This window comes from Temnothorax nylanderi, unplaced genomic scaffold (assembly GCF_030848795.1).
Source record: "Temnothorax nylanderi isolate EJ_2023f unplaced genomic scaffold, tnyl_v1.0 TNYL_tig0051_pilon, whole genome shotgun sequence".
Classification (NCBI taxonomy): domain Eukaryota; kingdom Metazoa; phylum Arthropoda; class Insecta; order Hymenoptera; family Formicidae; genus Temnothorax; species Temnothorax nylanderi.
Genome location: NW_027249113.1, coordinates 558,523 through 585,538, shown reverse-complemented (window position 1 = coordinate 585,538; position 27,016 = coordinate 558,523). Strand labels below are relative to the sequence as shown.

Below are 27,016 nucleotides of genomic sequence, written 5' to 3'. Positions count from 1 at the left end.
ACAGAGAAAATATAATTGTAATATAAAAATAATGGCTATTCCAAGAATTTATCTTTATTTACAAATGTAATTGTCATGATTTCACTTGTGCTTTATACAGATGGCGAGGGTAGAAATACACGAGAATGGAAAAAAAAATTCTTAAAAAATAGGAATACAGATGTAGACAATAAGATACTTGTGGAAGAATGCATAGATGGGAGAGAAAATTCGTAAACAGGATAGAACACGTTGACGCGCGATGATAATATACTTATTGTTTGCAAATTGATGAACGCTTTCAATAAAATTACTTTTCCTAGACTTCCTCAACGCTTTTCCTTATTTTACACAGTTTCGCGCACCGCGGAAAATTACTTTCGTTACTGCTCTTCGCTTTTACACGGGCGGCGCTTGCGTATGCTGTAAACAGCCCTCGACATTCTCCGGCCAGTCGCAGACGTTCTCATTAGGATTAAAGACCAGGTTCACGGGACAGGGCATGTGATGCTTGCGCTCGCCCTCGCACATGTAGTACATCGTGCAATCATTCTTGTCCGCGTGATAAGATATGTGATTGTCCTCTTCGTCGCACGACACTTCGTTCGCTGCAAAATTTATTTTCACGATCAATTCCTTACCTGTCTTTTTCCAATTTCATTAATTTTAGAGGGTCTGGTATTCTTTTTGAAATATTATTTTCACGTACAATATTTTGCATAATAAAATTGTCATTCTTATCGTAAAATTTACGACGTTATATGTATATCGATTTACTTACGATCCTTAGTAGTGTATTTTCCATTTTTTAAGTTACTTTCGTAAGGACCGTCATATTCCAGCTTGACCTTATAGTCTTGCAGCTCCTTCTTCATTGCTTTGATCAGCGGATACTTTCCCGCTCCGCAAGATCCTCTGAAGTCGTCCATGTCAACTGACCAGATCATTACGCCTCCAAAGCCTTCTTCTTTAAGCCAATTCATCTAAAGGAATATAACTCAAGCTTTGTAAGGGATGCTTGCGTAAACACAAGATATGTGTAACAATTAATGCGCAAAAAATAATATTAAATATTCTTGAGTAATAGTCTTCGAATGCATTAAGAATACATTATTATAAAGTTAAAAAATATACGATAAATGTTAAAATATTTATTTACAATAAGTTTTTGATAGAATTATTACTTATACTAATTTTTTCTTATTTTTTAATTATTAATTTTTATATCTAATTCAAATACCCTAAAGTTATATACCTTAATAAATTTTTAATTATTATTACCTTGTTAATAAGACTTCTTTCGTCGTCGAATCCAACCCACTGATCTTCTCTGTATGCAAATGGTACTTGCTGCTCGCTATCCCATACGAGAGTCGTATTGTCTTCGTTTAAGAAGCTGCAAACCTATTTACAAAATGTTCATTTAGATTTCGTTGGGCAACATAAACAATATAAAGATTATATTGCTTATAAAATTTATTGTGTATTCTTTTATCGAAAGGTTCGTAAAATATAATATACAAAATGTCTTAATTATTCTATTTAAATAGATAGAAAATCAGCGCACTTGAGTATTACAAAAAAAAACAACAATATTGCGTACCTCATAGTAAGACAGAAATCCGGATTCGTTGGTGAAGTTTCCGGCCACTCCACCACCAGACGCTGGTGCACCAATGTCGAATTTATCCTTGTCGACCAGGGTGAAGGATCTACCGTACGTTGGCATTCCGATCATAAGCTTTTCCTTTGGCGCTCCTTGCTTCACCCACTCTCGCGCGCTGTAATCCTAAAAATCAAATACGAAAAATTTCATAACAGCTCAAAAAGATTAAGGCTTTAGCATGCGAATATTTTTATTTACCACTGTCAGCTTTTTCTGATAGCTAGTAGCACTTTCTAAAGGATATAATGGGCTGTTGTGGCCAACTTGTCTCTCCCACTGGCCGTGGAAATCGTATGCCATCACGTTAATAAAGTCCAGATACTTAGATATTTCAGGGACATCGTATCTAAAAAATAGAGCTGTAATCATCTAACATGCTAAACATTCTTACATTATAAAACTATAAAATAAAAGATACAAAATATTGTGTCACTCTTTTCTGTACTGCGTTTACATAAATTTTTGTCATTGTTAATCGTAACATATTTGTGATATCTACCCTGCAGCGATGGCTTCGAAACTCGCAGGCACCGCGGCCGACAAGATTAACTTCGGTTGGCCAGAGCTCTTTGCTTCACCTTCGAAAGCCAGCCTGAGTTCCTTCAAAAGATTAACGTAGGCCGTTCGATCGTCGGCTCCTCTGCAAAAAAATATTTCAAAAGATTATATGTATATACGTTACATATCGAACGAAATACGAGATACATTTGAAGCAAAGGAAATACCTTGGGTATTCCCAGTCAACATCCAATCCGTCGAATTTATATTCTCGCAAGAAATCGATAGCCTCGTAGACGAATTGGTTCATCCGGAATGTGTTGCTGGTGAGTTCTTTGAAGGGCGTCGAGCCGAATGCCCATCCTCCGATCGCAAGTAGAATCTGAAAACATTATTTGGAACCTCTAGTTCAGTTAACTCTCACAAGATTCGATTTTCTTCGAGATGAGAATTTACAAAAATTCTTTAATGTTTTCAATAGGAATTCTCTCATTACTTTAATGCGCGATGATACGATGAAAATTCGTTGAATTTTTCAACAAAACGATTAGGTGATAAATACCTTAATGTCTGGATTCTTGTCACGAAGTGCGATCAGCCTCTTATACATTTCAGCGTCTTTGTCACTTCCTTCGGTAAGTAAGTTATCCTTCAAAGTAGCGAACGCGTATACCACGTGAGTGCAGAGAGTCGGGTCGATGTCCTCCGGACTAAATCGTCCCATTCCTGGCCTCTTGTGCGACCAATTTGTCAGGTAACAAATGGTCTGCGCCTCTCTTTCTGCCAATTTATAAAAACACTTTTACCATGACGCGGTTAAACTCTAATTATAAACATTATCTCAATAGAAATAATCTTTCTCGATAATCTTAAAACATACGTGCTCATCAAAGAATATTTTATGTAAGATACAATTATAGGAGTATAATTTTATAATTTTAGCGATCCGACTTGGAAAGATTACCCTGGGTCGGAGTGTTAATGACAAGCGTAGTCTTCTGAATAGACTTTTTCGCTTTGTTGAGCACTTCCGAAGCGGCAATCTTGTAAGGCTCCGGTTTCTTCACTATCGTCTCTGTGATGGTGGTAGCAACTGCCGACCAGTCAACGTCCTTGGTGTTGGAACCTCGCGAAATACCCCTAAGTTCCTCTCTCATCGCGCCAATCAGAGGATACCGAACATTCCCACCGCAAACGGTGCCGTTGAAATCGTCCATGTCGATCGTCCACACCATCGCACCTCCGTAACCCTTGCTCTTCAGCCAGTGCATTTTATTCCTGATCGATTTTTCATCGTCGAAACCAACCCACTGATCGTTGTACACCAGATAGGGTACCTTCATCTCGTCGTCCCAACCGTAAGCGGCACCGTTATGCAGCATCTCGCAGATCTGACATTAAAAAACGATTTTACTTTTATTGTTTAATTTTACAAGTTTATTATTTTGTGCAAATTTGTGCTATTTCCTAATCGAGTTGTGATACAATGATTAAAAATTGCAATTTGTATATAAAAAATTAAATAAAAGACTGCAACTTTAGCTGCGCTGATAAAGCGGAGAATAAAATAATGTCCAAATTATTAGTTTGAATACTTGAAACAAATTCGAACTCCTCATCCCCACGGTACCTCGTAATATGCGAGAAAACCAGACTCCTTGGTGTATTCGCCCGCCTTTCCGCCACCGTTAGCTGGAGAGTGTACGCGGAAGTTGGCGGAATTCGAAAGGGTGAAGGACCGGCCGTAGGTAGGCATGCCTATGATTAATTTTTCTTTCGGTGCGCCCAGCTTGACCCACATGGTGGCCGCGTTGTCGACGCTCAATTGTTTCTGCCATTCCGAATCCAATGACGAGGAGTACAACGGGGCATTGTGACCGGTTTCCCTCTCCCATTTCCCGTGGAAGTCGTAGGCCATGAGATTGATGAAGTCCAGGTAACTAAGTGGATGAAAGTACATTGTCAGTCGAATGCATTTCTGCGTATCACGATTGAGATATGATAAATGCAAATAAAGTAAACGCGTCGCACTTTACATTTGAATTGTATCTGAATCGCGTGCCGAGAAAAATAAAACTAAATAATACAAATTATTTTCGTCTAAATTTGTTAATTTACTATAAAATAATAATAAAATATTATTTACTGCACATAATATCGTATGAAAAATTAAAGATCGAAATAATTGTGGTATGTGATTTAATTTATATTTAGTTTTATATCAATTTAATAACTGTAGTTGTCTCGTAGTCGTCTTAATGCAAATGATTACCATTTTTAGATACATATTTTATATCCTTATCTAAAAATTTTTCGTTATTATACTATTATACCTGGCAACTGCCGGGACGTCATATCCACTCTTAACGTTGTCAGGTCCAACTGGTACCGCGGCGGTTAGAAGAAGACGCGGTTTCTTTTTCTCTTGCGCCTCCGCCTCGAAAGCCTCTCGCAGCTCTGCGGGAAAATGATGAAAAGTAAATTCAAGCTGCAACGTGACGGACATACGCGCGACGTACGGCGCGCACGAAGAGTGGAAATGTCAAGTGGCACGTCGCACGTTGAACTCGTGTAATCCCGTGCGAGATAAAACAATAGGCAATAACCGCCTTATCAAGATTAACGTGCGTCTGACATTTCCAGTCTCGGGGAGATTTCACATTGTTGCTGCTCTTTCTAAAAAGCGAGTCTTTACCCTTCAGCAGGAGAACATAGTTCTTCTTATCGTCCCCGCCCTTCGGATATTCCCAGTCGATGTCAAGGCCGTCGAAGTTCCTATCCCGCAAATATGGTATAGCGCTGTAGATGAAGGTCTGCCGGGCGTATCTCGTCGAGGATACATCCTTGAACTTCTGCGTGCCGAAGGACCAGCCGCCTGGTCATACAGAAAATAATATAATGCCATAGTTTTAGTTAAAACTTGCGTAAACTTTAAAGTGATAGATTATTACAAAAGAAATTAACGCCGATCGCGTAATTAATTACGTTAATAATTTAGTTTTGATTTTCGAGCAGGTAATATGACACAGAGTACTAAACAATCTTACCGATTGCAAGCAGGACTTTCAGGGACGGGTTGGCTTTCTTAAGATTCACCACCTTCTCGTACAAACCGATCTTGCCGTCCTTCGTTTCGTCATTCGATTCGAAACTGGTTAGTTTGTTCTTCTTCAGCCATCCGAAGGCGAAGATAACGTGGGTGCAGAGGTCAGGTTGAATGTCCTCCGGCTGGAACTTGCCGATCTTCGTGCGGTACTGGGACCAATTTGTGTAATAGCACACGAGCTGCGGAGAGGATGGAAAATTAGCACAGAATAGGTATAGCTAACATTATTTTTTATCTTATGATATACATAATAGATTATCAAAATTATAATTGGATTTACAAAATATATAATAGTACTACTATATTTTTCATTCTTTACATAAAACTTTGCAATGTTTGCCACACAATATGAATAATATCAAAACAGTAGAATGTATTATTCAAAATTCTTTTGTACCGTAAAGAGTTAAAGGAGCAAGATCTCGTTAACTCCAAGTAGTAACTCCACTCGACCTATTAAACAAATCATCTCGAGATACGCATCTCAAAGAAGTCTCACGGTCCAACTTTACGATAATAACTGATTATTTTTATAGAGCGTTGGTTTAGATTGAACAACCCCAAAGCTCCGTGATTTCGTTAATTTAAGAAAAAGCGTTAATTAACCGATTGGTACAAAGACAGCAACTTGGATTTTACGCTCTGATAACGTTTATTATCAGCGTGAGCTCGATAAATGCCGTGACACCTACCTTGTAGTCATTATTCGTCTTGCCGGGCTGAAGCTCGTTCTTCGTGTTCTTATTGCTGACACGATTTCGCGTGACCTTGAACCTGTTGACACTGGCTGAGACCTCCTGATCGCTCGAGATCGACGGGGCGGAAGTCGTCGGCCTGCGGAATCTCTTTCTCGCGCCTGGCGATACATACACACACACAATCGCCGGATAATTACGTAAATTCGCTCCGATTCTTCCTACAGCGATTGCGCAACGTACGAATGCACGAATATTATGCGTTTCAGCGTTGCGTAAGATTTCGCGCTTTACACGTATATATACGACACGAAACTTCGAAAGGCAGGTGCCTTTCACCCGTTAGAATCGATTACTCCGAAATCGTTTTGCATATATGACGCAATATCAACGACGAGGGAGCCCTTTTGCGCTTTTTTTTTTAGGGTATTGTATAATATGAGCTTGCGTAACCGGAAGGTTACACACACATTTTCTCGCGCGACCAAGTGCTCTTGATGGATCGATCGCTATCTGCGAGCTTGTCGACAGATCGCTAATAAAAAAAATTTATGTAATCAAAATGCCGGTAGAGAAATTAACCGCCATGCCGTTGAAGACTAAATTTGTACGAAAGAACGCGTTACGTTATTGATGGTCAATAATTGATAGACTCTCATCGACAGTCCCGATTGCTCCAAAAGTGTTAACTGTTATAATTTCCAAACCGATTATTACGAAAGTATAAACGATGGGAATTGATGAATGGCAGGAATAGTGGAGTACCTTCGGCGTGCTGAAGGAGGCCCAGAAGCAGCACCGCGAAGCAGACGAGCAGCAGCCTCCAGGTAGTTCTGCTGGTCGATACCTGAAAGGAAAACGAAGACGCAGATAGTAGAGGGCAGAAATAAGTAAGTACAACGAGAGTTTAATGAGTTTGAATCATTTTTTAACCAAGAGTCTCGCTGAAAATTTTTACATAAAATCGATTACATCAGTTTTATGATAGTTAACCTATAATTATGGCTTCTGCAATAGAAATACTGTCTATATTATCTATTATGGAGATAAAGTTACGAAATGATTAGCTTGATTTTTTTTACTGGAAAACGTTGATAAAAAATTTAGCCTTGCTAAACGGACAATTCTTTAGTTCACTTAATTTTTATTCCTGTTAGATTAGGTTAGATCAGCTGTTAAATCCACTTGAGAAGCGTTTGCATAACTTCACATTTTTTTCTCCCTGGTGCAGTAACTATTCGTGCACGATAAGGTCCAAAGACCCGAGATATAGCTCTTCAGGATTATAGTTTGCGTAGTATTATTCACAACGACGTGATTGGAGGGGGAGAGAAATGTAGAATAGATCGTACTCGCTCGTTAGTATATCTGCGATGCCTGATAAAGGCAACGGTGGGAAAGTCGTTCACGATTCTGACAATCAATTACTAAGAAATCGTGGATTGTTCTACGATAAGCGACAGTAAGAATCGCCTCCCCATTGAAGAACAATGTATTGATAATCAAATGGCGTTAGGAGTCTAATGAACTGACCTCAAATTTTACTTCTCTCGCGGATAAATCGAGATTACGACAGGATTGAAAGCTTGGCTGCGACGACTTTCGCCCTTTTCTCCTCGCAACACAATTGTGTATTTTTCAATCGTATTTTTCAATTTCACACCCAGGTTTTTCTAATGCAATCGTGATTTGTTCCATTAGCACGGATTAGAACGCTTGACCGACCGCTCGATTTACAAGCGGATTTTTTTCGCCGATATTTCACAGCACGATAGATAATGCAACGTGAGCGTTGCATTCTCGAAGCGTGTGGAAAATTATGTCCAAGGCGATGGTAATAATGCTAATATAACGACGAGACTTTAGTCCCAGTGACATTATACACATCAAGAAATGATTCAACACGAAGCTGTTCTCATTGGCATCCGAGAAATGCGAAAGTAGTTTGCGGTTTAAATAATCTATTGCTAAGCGAGTAGTTGTGTATGTACACTCATGGAATACTTGGCTGAGTGAAAAATGGATAAGTGAGTATAATGAGCGGCGAGGAAATATTCAAGAAAATAATTGTGTGTATACATATTCTATCTAAAATTATTTCTACCTGAAACTCACCGAGAGAAGATTATCATTTTTATACTTACTGGATATATCTTGTAAAGAATATCAGAATGAACCGCGTTTACGACTCGGAATAACTTGTATAATTTTCACCGTGAACGAAAGCTAGTAAAGCTACCATGTCGTTAAATGATATTAAAAGGATATCTACGTTAATATTCAACGTTGTACAGTTTACTTATCTTGCATTCAAGATAAAATACGAAGAGTTTAAAGACGCATTGGAATAATTATCTCTCTAATGCATGAAACAATGCAATGGTTCTCGTTAGCACGCCAATCGCGTTTTCACTCCCTGGTAGGCTCGCGTGAGATCAGAATGGAAGTCACGCTTCATCGCGTTTTTTCGCCAGGATAGATCCGCACCGGGATAAAATGCCGTCGTCCTCGCTCGTATTAATTATTATTGCAAACGGCAAGAAAAAGAAAAAAAAAGCCGCGGCGCGGACCGAGCCGATCCTTTTTTCGAGGCCATGGCCGACCGGGGACTCAGCGACGAGCGGATTTTTTTTTAACATCCGTACGACTCTGTATTCCAGCCACGAGTCTGGAAAGTTCTCAACCTCGTGAACCCTCCCACCCCCCCGTCAAAGGGGACCGCGGAGATTGTCGTTGAATATCATTACGCGATATACACGCGGCTTAATGATATTCAGCGCGAAGCGCGATCCTCCGCTTTTATATCGCGGATCGAGCCGCCGCAGTCGTTTCAAATATATGTATATACCGAGGGACGAAGTGAAACTTCTCTTTCCGCAAAGTGGCCGTTCCGCGCGATGCGGTTTATCGAGAGTGATTTCATCGGGGACGAACGGGGGAGCGTCAACACGGCGATGGTTTTTTGTCCCGCTTATAAATCGCTCGCGTGTGTCTTTTGGAATTTCCATTCGCCCGGAAGGCCTAGATTACCCTAGATTTTAAGCTGCGACTCGCGATTATAAGTCTGGAACCTAGGCAAAATATTCCCGACGATTACGGTACGCGAGAGATTGTCATCTCTTCGAGAGACATTTACAAGTTTTTAATTCGCACCTCGCGACGTCGGCGTTGAAGAGAAAATGCAATTATGCCTTTAATCTTTCTTCTGTTCCGATTTCACTTTGCATAAAGGTTTGCGTTGCACGAACAGAACTGGATTATCTCCGTATTGTTACAGGCGCTTTATAAATTTGTTATAAGACTAAAAATAATATACCTATAGATTAAATTTATTAATATAGGATTTTGCATAAAATTATTGATTAAAATATCCTTCTTATTAATAATAATTTTTCAAGCAGAGCAAATAAGGAAATGTTTTTATTTAATTGGTGAAAGTTTAGGAACGTTTTATCTACAATAATTTATAGCTTCGAAATGATTAAAATGTCAAATTGAGTAAAAGGTCTGTCTTATTAAATTATTAATTTTTATTAATTATCGTTACAATTATGATTGGAGTGAGAATTTTATTTTAAGGCACCATGTACATTTCATACGTGTTTCTTGGCATCATTTATCTTTCATGAATGTCATTGCAGACGCGAGCGAACGACGAGGAGAACCTGCGATCCACATTCGCTTCATTCACTCGTACTTCCCCGCACGCTACACAATGGCATCATCGAACGAAAAATTACCCGTGCCCGCCCCCTTTCTCATTTTTTTCTCGCTTCATTGCCCATTGTCGGAACGCGTATTATCGCCGTGCGTCACAAAATGCGCTCTCGCTCGCTTTTAACGTGGGAGCGACTCCACGTTATACTTTTGGACTGACAATCGTTAGCTCGGTTATTAATTAACCGTGTAAACGACGAAGATTAACGTCGCGTGTCTAGTCTCAGGAAAAGGCGTTCCTCGCATCCTCGCGCATCTAACACAATTTGCATACAAGTGTAGCTCATGTAGTTCGTGCACTTTAGCTGCAGCCGTTGTTGCAACTAGCGATGAATAGTGATGGGCTCGAGTCACTTTGAATATATGATGAAAATTTTGAATTGTCTCAATTTTTCAAAAAATCTGCAAAAATCTTGCAAGTCTTGGATTTTTTTAAATGTGTACATATTTATTTCATAATTGATATCATTATTTTAATACACTTTTCTTTTTTTAAACAAATAACAATTTTCTTTTTAAGAATTTTGAATGTTTAGATATTTAAACAGTTTTAAAAAAGATTCTTTTAAGAAGAGATTCGAGATTTTTAAGACTTTCAAGAATTTCCGGTTTTAAATAATATTCGGTTTCAAAAGAAATTTAAATTTTTATATAATTAACATCTTAAAAAAGAATTGAAACGTACAACACTAATAGATTCCTTTTTTGAAAAATTTCTAACAGTTCAAGAAAAATTCGATTAAAACACGTTTCAAATTCTTAAAAGTAAAATATTGTTATTTATATTTGCAAAATGGTGGGTGTATTAAAACGCTAATGTAAGTAAGTGTTGTAAAAGAAGAAAATATATTTTTAAAACAGATCTTCAAGACTTACAAAAATTTTCAAATAATATACAAAACGATTCAAGGTTTTCGACGTGATTTCAAGTATCTTGAGGCCATCGCCAGTCGCAACTCTCTCGTTGCATCGTCTCGTCGCTGGCGTTGCGTCGTCGTGTCGTCGTTGGTGGCTGGCTGGCTGCCTGCCTGGCTGGCCGGCTATGCACGTCCGTTCGCGTGGAGAGAGCGAGAGATTTCTATGCCGGACTTTTAGAACGAGCGGCTCCTATTGCCACGGTGCACGACTCCCTCGTGTTATATAGCCAGTCAAGTATCCGTGACTTGGCAGGATGATAATTTCCAACGTTCCCCTTACTCTATCCGCGTGCGCGCACTCGCCGTACGCCGCGCCGCTCCGGCGGATGCGAGGCAATCCGACGTAAATCTTAAGGGAATATGCCCGAGATGTTTAAATCGCGGGTATATCGGGTTTCTTCGATGTCTTCTTAGGAGAAGAACAGCACGAAGCTCACGAAATTCTTGTTATATTCGCTGCGAACAGAAATATGTTTCCAAGTGCTTGTCCAATCAGCCTCTTCTTTCACGATTAAATACGTTTTAGACATTTTTGTGTAGAGAAATTTAAATAAATCTATCTTTGTGGCAGATGGAGTAATATTTCATATTAATTTAAAATGTATGATCATACAGAGTGAAAGCGCGGCATCAGATATTTTTGCTAATATCGCTGGTAATTAGCATAATAAATTACGAAGATATCTACTTTTCGATTATCATGTATAACGTCATTATTAGCTTCGAAAGTAGCAGTTAATGCGAACTTTTGCTTGATCTTTCTTTTCTTCTTATAAGTCTAATATCTTTCTATTCTCGACAAGATTAAAGCTCCTGTTTTTTTCTTATCTTTGTATTGTATCTAAAATCATTTTCATAAGTATCTCAACGATATGATAAGTCCTTATCCGATACCACTTTCTTATTGCTGATTGTTAGCCGCGTGTGGGTCGACTATACAAGCAGATTTAAATCTTTAATGTATCTTTGATCCTGTTTAATTCAATAACGTTGCATGACATTGCAAATTTATTATTTACTTTCTTATACAGATAGATTTAAACATAGCAATTTTAGCGTAATGTTATAACATTATTATTACTGCTAGAAAATATTTTATGATTAATTAATATAAATTATACATTTTTAAGTATTAGGTTATAATGCAAAATGTAACTTTTTAATATTTAATCGCATCGTGATATAATTGATGACTTATAGATTACGTAATTAATCTTAATAAAATAAGAAGTAATTTTAGACGACATTACAAATATATGCAAATAACATATTTTTTGGTAAAATGCTCACATTTTGCACATCTATTTAAAAATTAATCACTCTGACATTTCTTTTGACATGAAGAGTTTTTATTTTCTTTTAACGTAACAGCGAACGTAAAAGCGCAACTTTATAGCCTGTTGTTAAATAAAATTAATGATATTTCGTTGATTATTTGATCGATTTACTATCAAAAATAGCAATGTTCAAACTTGCATAGATATTTTAGAATTCTTCGCTTTTTATAATTGATTTCCCGATTCTCGCAGTATTAATTACTTATCTCAATTATAGTTATAAGATATGAACTAACCAGCAGTTAATAAGTTACAAGGTACAAGTTAATAAGATACAAGCTAATAACAAACCCGATTTGAGAGACCAGGCTTTATTGTCATTTCGTCACGCATGATCAGGTCCCTTAATCTTTCTATCAATCTGATAAAAGATAAAAGATAAAAAACAGAACAGGTAATTGGAGAATTACCACCTGTTCTGTCTCATACTAGGTGTTCGGCGATAGTAAAAGTGTCAAACAGAACGCAAATGTATGCTAAATCCATTTGTGCTCGATATATATGTATTTACAATTCCAAAAAACTAGTCAAGTTTTAGAATCAAGAAGTTATGCAAAATAAACGAGTTGGTACTTTTCCATGTGCTAAGAATTTAATTTAAAAAAAAAAAAAGAAGAGTACGTAATATAGAGAATCGTGTTTTTTATAGCTATATATTTTAATGTTTATTACGTCTCTGTTTTTATAACTGACTTTATAGCTTAATTTAAATCCGCTTCTTGTTTATAACATACTTTATAGATGCTGACAAAAATCTTTTATTACAAAGTGAAATTGGTATACAATTTCGTGTTCACATTAAGTTTCTATACTGTAAATACGCGAAAATGATCTTGGATAATGATTTGCGATCGTAAAACAAACGACGAGATCGGCGTAAGGCATACTTTCGTGTCTACAGAAGGTTAAATTACACTGTCGGAAATTAACACCGGATTCAATCCCCCGTTATTCCGCCGATTAGCATCTGAAATTGTGAAAACCGGCGAGGCTCGCATTACGTCGCCAATCGCCCTCATTCTATCTCGTTTCATTTGATGCGCTAATTATGTATATGCAGGATGCAGGCGCGAGTTTTGTTGGTCGATTTTGCGGCAGATTCTAGATCAGCTGGGCCGTCCATCCGTGGAAATTTCACTTGACGTTCCTTCGCTACCACACGCGGACTCTACGCACGCATGTAAAGTACACATATATACGCGTAAGCAGTTCGGGATTTTCGAAAGTTATCCGCCGCGTAAAGCTATGACACCCGTCTAATTGTTGATTCACCGCCAACGAGAGAAATCGATTCTCAGCGTCGCCTATTAAGAGGGAAATGCAATTATGCTGACGATTATGCACCGCGGCCAGTCACAATGCGCGTTTTCCCTTTTGCTTGTCTCGCGAACGGCGCAAACCCGCGCGTATTGTTGTCGCGATTTTGCTGTCTGAGTATGTCGTCTGTAAATTTCATTACAACGGCACGCCGTAGTGTAATTGACTGAACAATAAGTGATAAAGAATATATTTTCATATGATTAATAATGCGATAGTGGTAGTTTGCGGTCTAAAATCGGCACTTCGATTACACAATTCGATTACAGTTAATTATTAAACATATGTTATGTCCCGTTACGTATCGTACATTCAACACGAGAGTCAAAATTTGTCTGGTCAGAGTAATAAATTACCAATTAAATTTAGATGATCTAGAATTCGACGCACGAGTCATGCGATCTTGCGCGCGACGGTGGAAGCAGAGTACCGTTGAGATGCAACTAATCTATATTCCTACCGGTTTGTACTGCGCTAGGCTTTCTTTTCGACCGTGCCACCTCGTTACATTTACCTGGTTTACAGTCGAGCGCTCTCGTTTAGCTAGCTTCGCACACGCTTAAATTCCCTGCTCTTATAATAGCGATCGCACTGAAAATTTCATGCGATCTACTTGACATCTTGAATATCCTTTCTGTATAGCTTTAGTCATAATTTAAAAAAAATCTCTGATAAAATTATTTAACGTATTGTATATTTGTAACTGTTTAATCTATGTATTTAAATTATTTATGTAATAATAAAAATAATTGGAAAGACAGAAATAGTACAGAAATGTTAAATATCACCTTCGCATAATGAATGCGATCTAATTTAAATTTTTTAAATTAATTTAAAAAAAATTGATTTGCAATTTTAATAAATGTAATCTTAATTTACATTAATTTATATATTCTTTTGTTTCTAGAGTCAATGTCATTTTCTTACATCAATTTCTACGTTCTGACTTAAATATTCCCTAATATTGCACATTTTATATAATGTTAATAGCAAATTTCTCTCGTAATAGCGGCTTTCAGTTATATCTTAATATTGTTTTCCGTGGCGTCAAGCTTTCTTATTTCTGCTCGAATTCCGGAACGTTCCGTGTACATTCCTTATTGAATTACCGTCGTCGACCTCTTGCACTGAATAGAAACGTTTCCGTCATACCGTCATAAGTACGATACAGTTATTAATACGACCGCTTCATCAGCGACTGTAAATTCAAGTTATTTGATCTATGCCTTTTAACTACAATTTCCTTTATGTATCGCAAAGCAAAAACGAAGGTAAATCACGTCGTAAATATATGAAGCATAATATAGGTAATTTATTATATCTCATTTATACATAATTTTATATAATATTTTTACGAAATGTACATCTCATAAAGTCTTATTTCAAATAAAATTTCGTTACGTATTTATATTTACGAGCAAATTATAATGTGCGTTTTACCATAAACGCACGCGCTCTTTTGCATTTGATTGCATTTTAATGAAGCCTACATTCTTCGCAACAACTATTTTTCCTCTCACGAAGATATACTTCTTTATAGGTCATAAACGCAAAAATTGAGAATTATAAACTTTCATGCTTATATGATCTTATAGACGATATCCTTCCACATATATCCTTCGCATTTCTTCATCATTTTCTACTTTCAAGCGTTCCCGCTTGCCATCGAATTCCTACGTCCCAAAGTGCATTCCGCACTCGAATTACTCTTGTCGAGACTGTGTTGTGGGTTTCCGTCAATGTGCTTCGCGGCTTCCCTTCTTCACGCGTTCCACCGCGCTTTTACCTCCTTTATACGACTCTCGAGAGCCTTGCGCTCCTTTTTCCTCTTCGCGCTCTCCATCATTCTTTTCCACCGTGCCCGTCCTCGGCATGTTTTCCAGCCTCGTTATACGACTCTCCATTATTGTGGTTTTTTGCAATTGGCCGAAGATTAAAATTAGAATTAAGATTTAGAAGTCATTGAGATACAGAAGATGCGTTGAAGAAGGCGAAACGGAAGAGATGACAGCCTTGTCATTATGTACTTTTATCGACAAAGGTAATTTCATGTCTCTTTTTCTTTCGTCTCTTCCGTTTTCGCTTTTCCCTCTCATCGATTTAATACTAAATTCTCATCGAGAAATGTGTTCCGTCCAGTAGAATCGCCATTTATGTATCTTTTCCGGAAGAATCGGATAAGCTCAGTCAGTAACGTGTATCTCTTCGCGATTTATAGGATGATTACACGTAAAACTCTGAATAATTTAAATAATTTACAAAGGCTTTTTGTATATATTATATTATAAAGTTAAAATAATTTTTTCGTAAAGGCGATATATCGGAGACTATTTATTGTCGCTATTTATTGTCGCACTTAAATAAATAAATAGGCTGTCAATAACCCGTATTAAAATATCTTCAAATAAACGCGTTGTATTTTAATCTGTTTATCCTGTAGAATGTAGGTCTGCAGAGATGACACAGTTACTACTGTATAGTGGCAGGAATCGAGCGAAAGCTTATATGCGCTCGATGTGTATAAAGCTAAAACACGATTTTCAACTGGCGCGTTTCTTCTTACCGGTTGTAAATGAATTTTTTGTTGCCGAGATTTAGCTAGCTAGACTTTCTAGGCAGCGACCGCATATCCAATTTAGTGAAAATCAAAGTCATGCAAAATTATTCCTCGCGCGTACACGCGCCGTCCCATAATCATCATATATATTATTCAAATATTGACGTTTTTACATGCCAATTTTTAAAGCTAATTTTTTCTTAGAAGAACACTGCAACAGGCTATGCTATTTATAATTAATTTTTAATTAAATATTTTAAGAAAAGGTTCAATATTTAATTTTAACGAGAACGAAACAGAAAGTCTTCTTGATCAAATTACTTGAAAAAAATTTATAAGTTCGTTGCTTATTTAATTTGGTGGAACCTTTTTAACAATAATATTCAATAATATTATAATTATCTTATTATTAAAGTAATCCGTGTTTTTCTTGGCGTTTAAAAAGGCATTCTACGGATAAGAGATTATTTTTCTCTAATCTTTTCAAGTTCTTCAAGCTTTTCTGTCTAAGAGGAAAAATACAATTATGCTACTGCATTATGTATTCTTCTTTACAAAGGATTCTCTGTCATCGCTCTGCATTTTACGATCCGTGTAAACATGCAAATCATGGAATTTTTATGCAGATTTACCAACGTCCTCATGCATACGCACATAATATTTGTTTATATCGATAACAACGGATTGTTTTGCATCCGCGAAAACGTGACGGGTAATAAAAAATAAATCTTGTCGGCGGCAATAATATCAGGGTCTGAGCGCGAAGAGAACGTCTCTGCGAAGGTCCGCGACAATTAAATGTAAATTGCCGCCTGATTTGTCAGGATGACAGAGAACAGCGAGCCGTTCATGGTGTTTTACAATCGCGCCGAGCAATAATTATCGTCGCGTCAGGCCGATTATGAAAACTTGAAAGGCGAGGCTCTCCCGCCGCGCCGCTACGGCGGCGCATACATATATATCCGACGCGTTAACGGTATAATTTGCGCGCTGCACGCTGATGTAATAATTACTAGAAGTGCCGTACACGAGAAGCGTGCTCTAATGATATGACTCCTCTTCTTCTTGCTCGCCGCGACCTTAGAACGCTCACCTTCAATCTTCATTTCGGCGTGCAATGACATGCGGTTTATGACACTCGACGCGACTAATTATTATCTTTCTTCATGTATCAGCGTTAATTTATGCGTGCTTGTAAAGTCACACTGAAATTGGCAACTGATGTGTATCTCATATATTTTATAATTTTATATCTTGTTAGAGTCGTTGCTGATTAAAATTGCACTGGATATAGATCGTATTTTTTTTTTTTGTAAAAACTGTAAATATAATATGTGTAGGTATAGTATACAAAGTATTAAAAAAAGGGACTGATCATATTCATCAAATTGAATAGAAAAAGGCTGATTAATATGGGTAAGAAATATGGGCAATATTCTAATTCAGAGATAAAAACAATTTATGTTAATAATACAGATGAGTTGTTTGCATTTTTGCATTAAATTGTACATATACCTATGTTTTTGAATAAATCCATTTCTCTTATTATTCTACTTATATAAACTTAGAAACTTAGAAACTTAGAAAAGTATTAAGATCATCGAAGCTAGACATAATTTTTTTTTATTTTAGCAATTTTAATCATTCTTCGTTATACTGCCATGCCTTTGTAAATTCCATTCGACATAACTGAATTTGTTATTATTTTCAAACGAGCTGAATATAATATTTCTCATGCGTGAAAGCATTTCTCGCGATAAAATAATTATTTATTCGTAACTTAATTAAGTAGACTCCAACGAGGTCACAGCTATAGCTAGTTGGCACATTTGAGACTTTGACTACAAACCAGTTCACTTAATTAAGCGATAATCTCACATCGCCTGTCGATTCCTACTTTCACCTAAATTTAAATTTTGTGTACAGCACAATTTTTTTTTTAAATTTATTAGCTATAAATAATTAGCGCTTGACCTAAAAACGAGTGAAAGCTTAAAATGTGAAAAAATAAAACTATTATTTTTATCTTAACTTCGTTAAGAGTCACCATCGACTCACCGATTCTATCGTGCAATTACATTGCATATTTATAGTTTACAAATCACGTTCATTATCGTAAGTAAATTTTTTTGATCAGCCAGCCGTTTTTATCCAGCCGTTAGCAATGAATAATTTACAGTATTTTTTATCATTAAAATCTGCTAAATTGTTACATTGCTGTAAACAATTTGCAGGAATTGCACGTTGTTAGAAATAACGAATGTGTACGTGATATATCAAGCTAAATAATTTATGCTAAAACGATACGACCAAACGGAATGGAGCTATTATCAAATTATAGTGATGCTATAAACATTTTGCATTATGCAAGATATCGGCTCGCGTCTTTCGCAGCTGCGACATGTAAATACGCGGCGTTCTAAGTTTTTATTACATCCGCATCGATGCACGATCGTCCGTTTTTCCACACGGTTTCCTCGTTCCCCGGTTTACCGCTCACCCTATCGTGTAATTAGAACGCCGAGAGGATCATCGTGCAAATCGCATCGGCGTAACGCAGCCGATAATGCCATATCTGTCATATCCGATGCAGCAATATCAATTACGCGCACGCGTTAAACTTTTTACACTCATAAAAGAAGGGAATCGCCGCTCATTAACAGCCAATTAACGTTTAACCCGGGGTTCGGGTGAAAGTGCTGGCGGTGAAAAAAAAAAAGAAACTATCTATTATTCGTCTAATCATTTCCGTTAGTTCGTACGTTCAATGGTTACGCCGAACTTTCCCAAAGTACAATCTATATTCTTAACGTTTCTCACGGTTCAACAATTTGTTCCCCGTTTTTCCTTCCAGAAACTTTCCAATTAAATGGCATTTCGCTGACGTGCTAAAATTTCAAAGCGTATGAGCGTTTATAATTTATAAAGACGTATTTTTCATATGTGAAGTGTGCAGCAGTCATAAAATTCGTTAATTATATCAAAAGTATATATTTGTCGACAAATTTGAAATATTTCAGAGAAACACTCATCATCAGAATAAAATTATCTTCTCTTTTTACAGTAAATCCCACAAATTATTAATTCTAAATTATCTCTAACTTGCATGTATAAAAAGAATATAACATTGTAAACACAGTTGTACTTAAACAAGTTTTTATACAATTTATTTAAATAATTAATAATAAGCTAATATGTAATGAAAGCTTATATACAACAATATAAATTAATAATACCGCATTAAGAAATTATTCATTAATATTTACATCTCAAATTAAGTGATTATACTTTTATTTTATTGATCTTATTGAATTAAAGTGAAGTAATGATTAAAGGAATAATTAAAACAATTAGTCAGATTACGAACAGAAATGTAAAATAAATTGCTGACAACATATCAGCCTTTTGCTTTTATTGTCTTTCATATTCGTCGCAATCACACATTGCAATGTAAGTGCTTGCCTCTATAACATTTCGCATACGATTTCGCCGTTTTTTTTTTTTCATTCCGTTCGCGGAACTTCTCTAATTGCTCGCTCGTGGCCCATTATTACATCTTATTAGAATAAAAATGCATTGCTTCAACGCATTAATGTAATTATTCTCGCTTATCAGTTCAAGATCGATCTTCCTTTCTCATCTCACGATATTTGCCCACACAGTATGATTGCAATCCTATCTCTTGCGACTCGAAACAGCGGGCAATTCTCATTTTTCCCACGAACAAAGCGTACGCTTTGTTCCGACATACGTGTGCTCGTGTAACATTTATATAAAGGGTCTTTAGGAGAGATCTCATATCCTACGAGATGTCATATCTTGTAACAAGACAAATATTTGGAATAAATTTCACAAGTTTCACAACTGAGATATTTTTGTAACATATATTCATTTCTAGATTACTAAATATAAATTGCTTTGCAATAAATGGTGAAATGTTGGTATCAATTAACAAAAACTAAGAACATATCAATTTTACTCCAATTATTTCGTATGACACATAATGTAACTTTTGCATAGTTATGTTTATAAGAGATTTAGATTTTTTTCTAAAATTACAAAAAAAAACATTGTAAAAAATATCAAATATCTAAACTTAATATTAAGGACTTTCCAGCTGCGTTTTCTAATAGCAAACATTTTTGCTTTAAGTAGATCTTTGTAAACGTCGCGTGTAATTCTGTACGTGTCCAGCGGGGTATCTCTTCATTTCTTTATGTTAACGTGACGGATATCACAAAATAGAAATATATATACGTTCGTTATTCCATGCGCGCGAGGTTTACCGCGCGATGCTGTGAGAATAATGAAGAAAACAACGCCTGGAAAGGCGCGGTATGTACATTGAGCAACCTAAAAAAAACAGCACGTAGCGACGAATTTCACTTTCCAAGTTAATTAACCTTGAATGACGTATGAGATATCAATCTACGTATGGTTACTTTCGTAAGAAAATTCATTCGAATATGCACACAATTTCTTCTTTTTCCATCCGACCAAATTAGAAAACATCTACGATGCGAATTAAATATTCCTCCGGCGATTTCTTCTTCGTGTTTTTATCGATTTAAAGCCAATCTTTACACGGATAAGAAATTCACGTATCGTGTCGGCGAATATTCTGACGGATTTCCTGTTTCGCATACCGTTTAGCGAGATTGGCTATATAATATACTTTCAATGCCAAAACAGGATCGCTATCAGTTGCTATCCTTCGGGCACACACAGTTGTTATACATTTTAAAAAGATCTCTGTCTCGCACGTTTCACAACACTCTCCACCGCCAATTCCCTTCGCCATCCTTGGACATTGAGATCTAAACGGCTTTGCCAAAGATCCCGGCTTTAGAATCGCGATGGCGGCGGTGATCTACACAATACTTGCTACGCTGGGCATTACATAAAGGCAACCTGTTTAACACGTCGCGCCCGGACGCGTTTTAACCTGGAAACAGCCCGGTACCGAGCAAAAAAGTCCGCTCTTGTCGGAGCGAACTCGATGGCCACGCCGCGTGTGTATCTACGTAGCGATGGGATCGAAACTTTCGCCGATATACCGAGGCTCCGGGTGAAAGAATCTCATAAAAATTACATTCATGCGAATATACAATATCTTCGCCGTGATTATCATGCGTTCGTCCTAATCGGTTTATGCGGTAGCTAATTCGGCTAGTTATAAGGCGACGTAAATTAGAGGCCATAAATTGTAGACCGAATATAAAGAGAGCCAAGTATCTTCCGACTTATGGAACTACTTTGCTTTTACACAGAAAAAAAAAGAATATTCTTGATTTGAAAATATATCTTTAGTTTCAACGTGGAAATCTTGAAATGAGATTATATTGCGTTAAACGAAGAAAACTTGCTTGAATGAAGTTATATATAGCTCAACCAAGAAAAAAATTTTGAAATAAAAAGTTCTTATAAGAAGATTATATAGTGATCTTGCTTATATACGAAGCAATCTATATCTTCTTGTAAGAATTTCAACTTTTTATTTCATTTTTTTCTTGGTTGCGAACTATATAAGGACTTCATTCAAGCGAGCATTCTTCGTTTAACGCAATATAATCTCATTTCAAGATTTCCACGTTGAAACTAAAGATATTTCCAAATAAAGAATATTCCTTTTTCCTGTGTACTCTTTATTATACTAATTAGCTATACAGTAGCTTGCGAGCGGAATCGAATTTGTTTTAAAATCGCGAGCCGACGTCGGGGGTCGGGGGACCGGGGATGGCCCCTGTCACTATAAATACATCTCGATGCGTGCGTATATCGATTCGTTTTCAGGCTACGCACGTTCGCAAACCGTTTTCACCTGACTTCCGCCGGAGGGGCTTTCGGTGGTCCGCGCACGGCTGTGTCGCGCGGCGCTTATGAAACTTCCACTGGTTTCCTGCTACGGGACATATTGCTGATTTGTAGAAGACAGCTTATCGACTTCCTACCTCTTTTCCCACTCGACGTCAATCTATCGCGAGAATTGCGATGACTTGCTATTGACGAAATTCATTTTCACGGCTACATGTAATTATATCACTGAGAAAAAAATCTGTTAACTTGACTAAATGCGTTCAACTGATTACTATTTTTTTTTATTAAAATATTTAAGTATTTAAATACGACTTACATTAAATACGATTAAATTTGACTTAAATACGTAAATATTTCAATTTAAAAAATGGTAATCAGTTGAACACATTTAGTAAAGTTAACAACTTTTTTTTCTCAGTGTACGCATGTAACTGTTTTATAATGGTTCTTTAATGGTTAACTTGTAATTCAATAATTCCTGAACTCATTCCGTTATTTTTCTAATATGTCTGATCTACTTAGATATAAAATAATCGCTGTATATTTTGCCGTTTAATTGTATTTTTAAACGTTTCGTTTAATATTGGTGAAGCAGATCGCACGATCTTAAGAAAAGATTTTTAATTAATCGGTTTGCATCGATTTTCTTTTTGAGCGCTTTATGCACGCACGTTAATAAGAAGATTAAAAAGGGTTTCATTTTCTTTAGCCAGAGATATAAGCGTATGTAGGTTACGTTGGAAAGCAGCAGACTTGAACGTTGCGGACTGCGTAATTGAACCGCCGTTTCCACGCTGTTTTATATACCTTTTCTCTCATCGTAGGTAGATATTGTTCTACTTGTCATTGCAATTCCGTTATTATCACGGAGGCCACTTATTTTCATAATTTCAGAGAAGCGAATGGACATTGAATCTTTTATTCAGCATTAAAGTCAGTGTTTCTCATATTTTCTATTTAACGACAAATCATTCTCAGCTATAAATTTAAATTAATTAATAAAATTGTTAATTTCTATTTTGATAATTTAAGAGAAAATGTTTTTTTGCATCTACACATAAATATTTCTTTAAATAATATATTTTTTTAATGTTACTTTCTTTTCTTTTTACGTTTTCTCGTTCTTATCTTTCACAATCCTTTCTAGAATTTTGTTCTTCGCTCTTCCAATATCTATTATTCAGTTCCACGCATTGTCCTTTCACTTCCATTCGGATTTTATGTTATATGCGCGTTCGCGCTTATGAAATTTTCAACGGTTTCCCATGCGAAAAACACGACAAGTCTTATGCTACGTGGGTGGCCTGGATACGCTTCCTTTTTTCACGTCCTCGCGCCAACATTCCTCCTCCAATGCAATTTTATATTCTAGAGACAATCCCTATGCCCGTCCTCTCACCTCACTTCCGGCGGAAAAGATCTCAAACGTGCACGCGCGTTTGCAGCACAAACTTTATCTATTAAAAAAAAAGAAACTAATTGTAAGAAGATAAAAGGACTGGCCGTCACATATTTTCGCAATACTGACTCTTATTTCAATAACGCCTAACAATAACGAGATTCTTAAATTTAAGTATCAATACTAAATAGAGGTCTAGAAAATTTTTTTCTTTTAATAAAAGAATAAAGAATTTATGAGACGTTATGAGAATATTTAGAACTTTGTCAATCGCATACTAATATATTACTAATGTACTTTCGGGATTTTCTTCTAAAACACGTGTAAATAGAAAAATCTACTAGCTTGCACACGTAATTACGTGTCGTCGATTGTCGCCGTTGTTACTTTCCTCTCGATGTCCCGAGTTACTCGTTTAGGTCGCACAATCCGGCTTCGGTAATTCGAGATAAATGGTGCACGATGCGGCGCGCCGTAACCCCGCGGAAAAGAATCGCGATAGAAAGCCGATGGAATCCGGTCGAATTTCTATAATCAAAGCCCACCTCGAGCCCGAGGTCCGGTAGCTGCGCGTACTTACGTTCACTTGTCGAGTCGCTGACGGTGCGAAACGCATGTCCGCCCGGTTCTTTGGCGCGCGCGATTAAATATTATATTTTATACTGTCAACGATTTTGCGGCACACCTGTTTCTCGCATTCCCGCCGCTCTTACACGGCGGGATAATTTTCTGGAAGGATTTCGCCGAATCTCCTATCTATCTATCAATCTATCGAATCTGCATATCTATAGATATCGTGTGCGCGCGAAATGCCTGGTATTTGAAAATGTATTTGCTGCGAGGTGGGCAGCATTATTTCGTCGTCGTTTAAAAGTCAGTTCAACGTTCGATAAACACAAGTATACGTAAGTGTTACTTGGCATATCGTAGATAGATGCTCGAGACAAATAGAAAACGTGAGCGTTTAATCTTGCAATAAGGTCGATACTGTTCTAATAAAATAGCCTTATAAATTCTTCCTATCTGCAAGAAATGTAATGTAATACCCGTACCTCGCATACATGAAAATGTCCGAAACGATTTCGGAATAAGCGGGACGTCGCGTCGCCGTAATAACGGAGGAGTGAATGTCAAAGTGTTGCGACGGCGAAATGTTGTAAAACCCGATTCTCGGAAGTTTCACCGGTGGATGTAACAGAAAAAAAAGGCGGGTCTGTTCCTTTTTCTTTCCTTACACCGTTATACCGGTTGGTCACGATTAGCGACGCTCATTAATAATTCAGCGCAATCCATTGCGTCTATCGTGATCGCGATGAAGGTACGAACGAGTTTCGAATCATATGATGTAGAAGATGCGTGTCCCTCTTGTATTAAAAATAAATATTTAAAAAACGATCGGGCCTTGACAGATATTCTGTCACAACCTTGTAAATAAAACGTTAATAGCTTTCTGGGGGAGGGGGGGGGGAAGAATGCTTGAAGCTGCTGCAGCAGTTTCAATTATCGTCAGCGTCATATGCTATGTATAGGATGTTTAATTCAATACTTCGGGGCGTGGCAGGATGAGATAGAAAGTTGCAATGTGTACGATAGATCTGTAATGATCGCGAAGCGATGATTTAGAGTCTTAATTGGAACAGTTGGCTTGACATTTAAAGAATTTAATATTGACATTGCATTATTGCAACATAGCTTATTTGAGTACAAAGCATTTAAAGAAGAATTTTTTCTTTTTTAAAGTTGTTACGTGTATCTCAATATTTATGCCGTAATCACGTAAGTCATTTAACTCGAAGCAATGAAAGGGATTTAATTGCACAATGACTTGAGATCGAGAGCGATGAAAAGTGAAAAGTGAAAAAGTTCCCCGAGCGACTCAATTACGATCCTCGCAGATTTGCGTTTTTGCGACGCGCGAACAGGTGCATTCTGCACGACGTAACGACACGTAAAGCGAACGAAGGTTGCGACGAGATACATCCACTTTTTACTCGCTCGTTCCCATATATCCCATAGCGAAGAGGTCCGCCCACACGCGACGAAGACGTCGCGCGATCACTCGGTGATTTCGATGCCGCTGTCCGGCAAGGATTTATATTGTTACACCAAAAAAAAAAATAATAATAAGTCGAGGTCGTCGCACGACGAAAGTGAGAGGGCTCACAGGTATAACCCGGAAGGACAGAACAAGTTCTCGGGTCTCTACCGAAAGTCCTGACTGTGTGTGTGTATATGTGCGTAATGCGGACGCGCAGATACCTGTCGCAGAATCATTACTGTATCTAATATTATATCATTACTATAGCTCAAGCGGATTTTTACGCGAATGTCGCAACGCGCTTGAAAGTTTAAGTAGATACTCGATGTTTATCGCCGCGTGATATGCTTGATAAGAGTCGGCTGTTTCCAATCAATGATGATTATAATAATTACCACTCGGATATCCGTAGCGAATTTGACAGATTAATAGTGCGCAACGTATTCAACGACGCAAACATTTACCGATTTCAAATTCGTCGTTTAGATTCATTTAGATTTGTCGGCAAAAGTATATCGTCGGTGATTTCAATGTATCCCGTGACGAACGCGCAATTGATCCACCAAAATCGGCGCCCGGCGGTAAATGATACTGGCCAACGATCGCGATCTCTCTCGCGGCCGTCTTAATTTTACACTCGTAACGAACTTTTTTCTGGACCGGTTCCACGGTGGTCTCGCATAAATTCACACGCGTGATGTAATAGCTCTCCGTCGTGCGAGAAGATCAGACGGCTTGGAAACGGAGCTGCGTGGAAAAGAAAAACACGTCAGACACGCGGGATATATCCGACCGCGGAATATCTCTTCGCCGCGCGAGAGAACGATTTCGATGGTCTCTCTCTGCTGAACGCGGTAATCGCGAAATTGGAGCAAATCGTGTTTCGGGCGATCTCTCTTTCTTTCTCCGTCGAGGATCTCCGACAGATCTGGGCGATCGAGATAGATTGCCAGCCAAAGGAATTGTCTCTTACCTAATACGCGCAAATCAGAGAGCGTAAATAGGATTTAGATAATTGCTGTCTCTAATCAACTAAGAAAAAAAAATAAAAATTTAACATAATCGGTCTAATTACGTGATTAAATAATTGTATTATAATTAAATTGTTAAATTTAATAGATTCTTTTGTCGATTACGAACGGCAATTTTCTGCTCATAATGTGCGAATTATGAACAAAAATACAGAACAATTTAATACTTCTCAAGTCGTTTCGTTTTCGGATTACATTACGTAAAAGTGCCGATGAAAATATATTTCTATACAGCGCTCGATTAACGGCAAATGTAATAAAATTGTACTCACCATGATTGCTCCAATTACTCAAAACAACAACAACAACAACAACGCTCCGTGATTCGTAGCACCGCGCGAGAGCAGAGAACCAACGAAGGATCCTCCTGGCAGCGTCTCAATGGGAAAACAGTACAAACGGAGAGAAAACTCAACAACGCGAATAAAAAATTACCGGCAGATCGGAGAGAGAGAAAAAAAAGAGGAATCTCGATTATTGATACGGATCAATGATCGAGGATCCGCCGCCGCATGATCGAGGAACTGTCACTGACAGCAGTTCGGGAAACACTGACTGGTGTGGCGAACGAGCCTACTGTCATTCTTTCTCTCTCTCTCTCTCACTCTCGTTCAATTGCTCTCTTTCATTTTCCCACTCTCTAGCCGTATTGCTCTCTCGGCCTCTCTCTCTTTCTCTTTCTCCCTCCCCCCCTCTCTCTCTCTCTCTTTGCCAACCTCCCTCTTCTTCCTTGAACGGAGAGTACACTCTCTCTTCCTTGCACACTCCGTAGAATTTTGCAGCACACTTCTACACGGTGGCAAAGATATCACAGCTACGGCAAAAGCGATGATAATATCTACGACGAAAACGTTGACGTATATTAATGCTTTTGGTGTGACAACGATGGTAATTAAAGCCGCGCCTTTCATTTTGCGTATAATAAAAGCGATAGCGCACGTT

General features: G+C 37.5%; 1 protein-coding gene across 1 annotated transcript; it reads right to left on the bottom strand.

Moving 5' to 3' along the window:
* Positions 1-36: 36 nt before the first annotated feature.
* Cht7 (chitinase 7) lies at positions 37-26,637 on the bottom strand. The gene is made up of 16 exons (XM_071706370.1): positions 26,347-26,637; positions 6,710-6,791; positions 5,942-6,105; positions 5,191-5,428; positions 4,839-5,018; positions 4,477-4,600; positions 3,774-4,083; positions 3,108-3,534; positions 2,706-2,923; positions 2,371-2,525; positions 2,145-2,285; positions 1,844-1,991; positions 1,583-1,768; positions 1,261-1,383; positions 761-962; positions 37-587 (listed from the first exon to the last, which is right to left on the bottom strand). The coding sequence occupies exons 1-16, from the start codon at positions 26,347-26,349 to the stop codon at positions 379-381; spliced, it is 2,910 nt and encodes a 969-aa protein (XP_071562471.1). The 5' UTR covers positions 26,350-26,637; the 3' UTR covers positions 37-378.
* Positions 26,638-27,016: the final 379 nt, after the last annotated feature.